Source organism: Belonocnema kinseyi, chromosome 5, assembly GCF_010883055.1.
Source record: "Belonocnema kinseyi isolate 2016_QV_RU_SX_M_011 chromosome 5, B_treatae_v1, whole genome shotgun sequence".
Classification (NCBI taxonomy): domain Eukaryota; kingdom Metazoa; phylum Arthropoda; class Insecta; order Hymenoptera; family Cynipidae; genus Belonocnema; species Belonocnema kinseyi.
Genome location: NC_046661.1, coordinates 57,895,132 through 57,897,455, shown reverse-complemented (window position 1 = coordinate 57,897,455; position 2,324 = coordinate 57,895,132). Strand labels below are relative to the sequence as shown.

Here is a 2,324-nt window from a genome sequence, read left to right as displayed (position 1 = left end):
GCACTCCACGGATGGATACAAAATGAAAAAGCAGATTTTACTAGTTCAAGAAAACTTTATAGTGATGGCAGCATGAGATATCTGTCTAAAAACGTATTCAAATGAAAACTACTCAATAGCGAAGAAGTGCATCGACCGTGGCTCGTTTTTTCTGAAAGTAAGGGATCGTTATTTTGCGTTGCGTGTCTCCTTTTCAGTACTGATAGTATATTTAACGATAGTGACGGATTCAGTGATTAGAAGCATTCGGTTGAAAGAATACTAATTCATGAAAACTCTCGTTTTCATAAGCAATCTGTTGCTGATTTGAAACAGAGAGCTAACAAGTGTGGTCAGATAAATGAAAAATTAACTTCCGAATTTGAAAAGGAAACCGCTTATTGGAGAAATGTTCTGCGTCGGGTTGTATCTGCTACAAAGTATTTAGCATCTCGTGGTCTTCCATTTCGAGGAACAGATGAAAAATTTGGTTCTGAAAATAACGGTAATTTCTTCATGCTTATAGAATTTCTCTCAGAGTTCGATCCTCTTATGGCCAAGCACGTCAACGATTTCGGCAATAAAGGAAGTGGAAGCACGAGCTATTTGTCAAAACCAATTTATGAAGAATTCATTGAAATTATGGCACGTGAAGTACTGAAAAATATAGTATCAGAAGTGAAGAATGCTAAATATTTTTCGATTATCGTCGATTCAACTCCAGATATTGCGCATATTGATCAATTGTCATTTGTATAAGATATGTAAGAAATAATGGCCAGCCTGTTGAACGGTTTTTATTGTTTATTGACAACGTTGGACATAAAGCGAAAGACGTAGCTGATGCAGTTTTTGACACATTGGAATACTATGGCATCAATATAGCTGACTGCAGGGGTCAATCGTATGACAATGCAAAAAATATGTCAGGTCAATATTCTGGTCTTCAAGCGAGAATTAAATTACTTAATGAACTCGTAGAATGGAATCTGTGTTCAGGTCATTCATTAAATTTAGTCGGGGTTCATGCTGTAGGGAGTTGTTCTGAAGCTTCCAATTTTTTCGCTATAGTACAATCGGTGTACAATTTTTTCTCGACGTCAATGCATCGTTGGGCAAGTATCAAACGATGTGCTCAAGAAAAATCTTTGACTTTGAAATCTCTTTCGACAACTAGATGGTCGGCTCGCGCCGATGTTGACGAAACTCGGGATCAGTTTGATTATTACGAAAAACGAGCATTAAACATGTCAGAAATCAAGGAATACCGTTCTGAAACAAAGCGTCAAGGAAAGAGAAAACTCAAAGCTGATGAGACACGAGACGGGGAACTAGAATTGTCAGCGCGGGATAAATTTAGAGTTGATGCATTTAACGTTATTCTAGATGATTTGTTGAGCGAGTTGAATAGTAGATGTGCATCATACACAGAAATCAACGAAAAATTTGTAGTAATAACTAAGTTTCAGAAGTTAATTCCCTCCGAACTCCGCGAAAAGTCTGAATCTCTAAGGTTAATATACGATTCCGATCTAGAATCTACATTAGGCGACGAGTTTGTGCATTTTCATGCGTATTGTGTTATCCAGAGTATGGAAAAATCGTCGCCTCTTGAATTGCTGCAATTTCTTCGCGATAATGATTTGAACGCTATTTATCCCAATGTTGAAATAGCATACAGAATGTTTATTTGTATGACGGTAACGAATTGTAGCGCAGAAAGGTCATTTTCATGTCTCAAAAGAATCAAAACGTACTTGAGCTCGACAATGACTGAAAATCGTTTGAATAGCCTAGCCCTTTTATGTATAGAGTCTGAGATACTTAGGTCCTTAGATTTTAAGGATGTAATCAAGAATTTTTCGGAAATAAGAGCTAGGCGAAAGGGTTTTAGGCAATAAGTGTCTGTGATACTTATGTCCTTACATAGTGAGGCCATAATACCGAATTTTTATGAAGCCAAAGCTAGGCCGAAGGGCAATAATATTATTACATACAAGCATCATATTTATGTATTAAATGTATCCTTCAATGTGTACCCAACAATACCAAATAAAATGTTTGGTCTGACAGCATATACAAAACTTTCGCAATTGTATAATAATCACCTTTCTGAAGTAGTATGCAACTTCCGGCAAGTGAGAAATAAGGAGACTAAAAAAAATGGTCATCAACCGTATAGCCTATGGTACCAAAAAGGCGGCACTTTCCTTATCCGCCCGGGGCGGCAAATTCTTAAATTCGGCCCTGAGCCCATGTGTTACTCTGCCAAGCTTTTCTTCTACAATTCTGAATTGTTTAATTTCATATTTCAACAACAGAATATTAATACCTATATACTGGAC

General features: G+C 37.0%; 1 protein-coding gene across 1 annotated transcript; it reads left to right on the top strand.

The window, feature by feature from the left end:
- The first annotated feature begins 902 nt into the window (after positions 1-902).
- On the top strand, positions 903-1,880 carry LOC117173669. Its single transcript, XM_033362310.1, has one exon. The coding sequence runs from the start codon at positions 903-905 to the stop codon at positions 1,878-1,880; it is 978 nt and encodes a 325-aa protein (XP_033218201.1).
- The last annotated feature ends 444 nt before the right edge of the window (positions 1,881-2,324 follow it).

What these genes read in the sequence shown, in the direction of transcription:
- LOC117173669 (XM_033362310.1), top strand. Translation starts at nt 903, where the DNA reads ATGTCAGGTCAATATTCTGGTCTTCAAGCGAGAATTAAATTACTTAAT.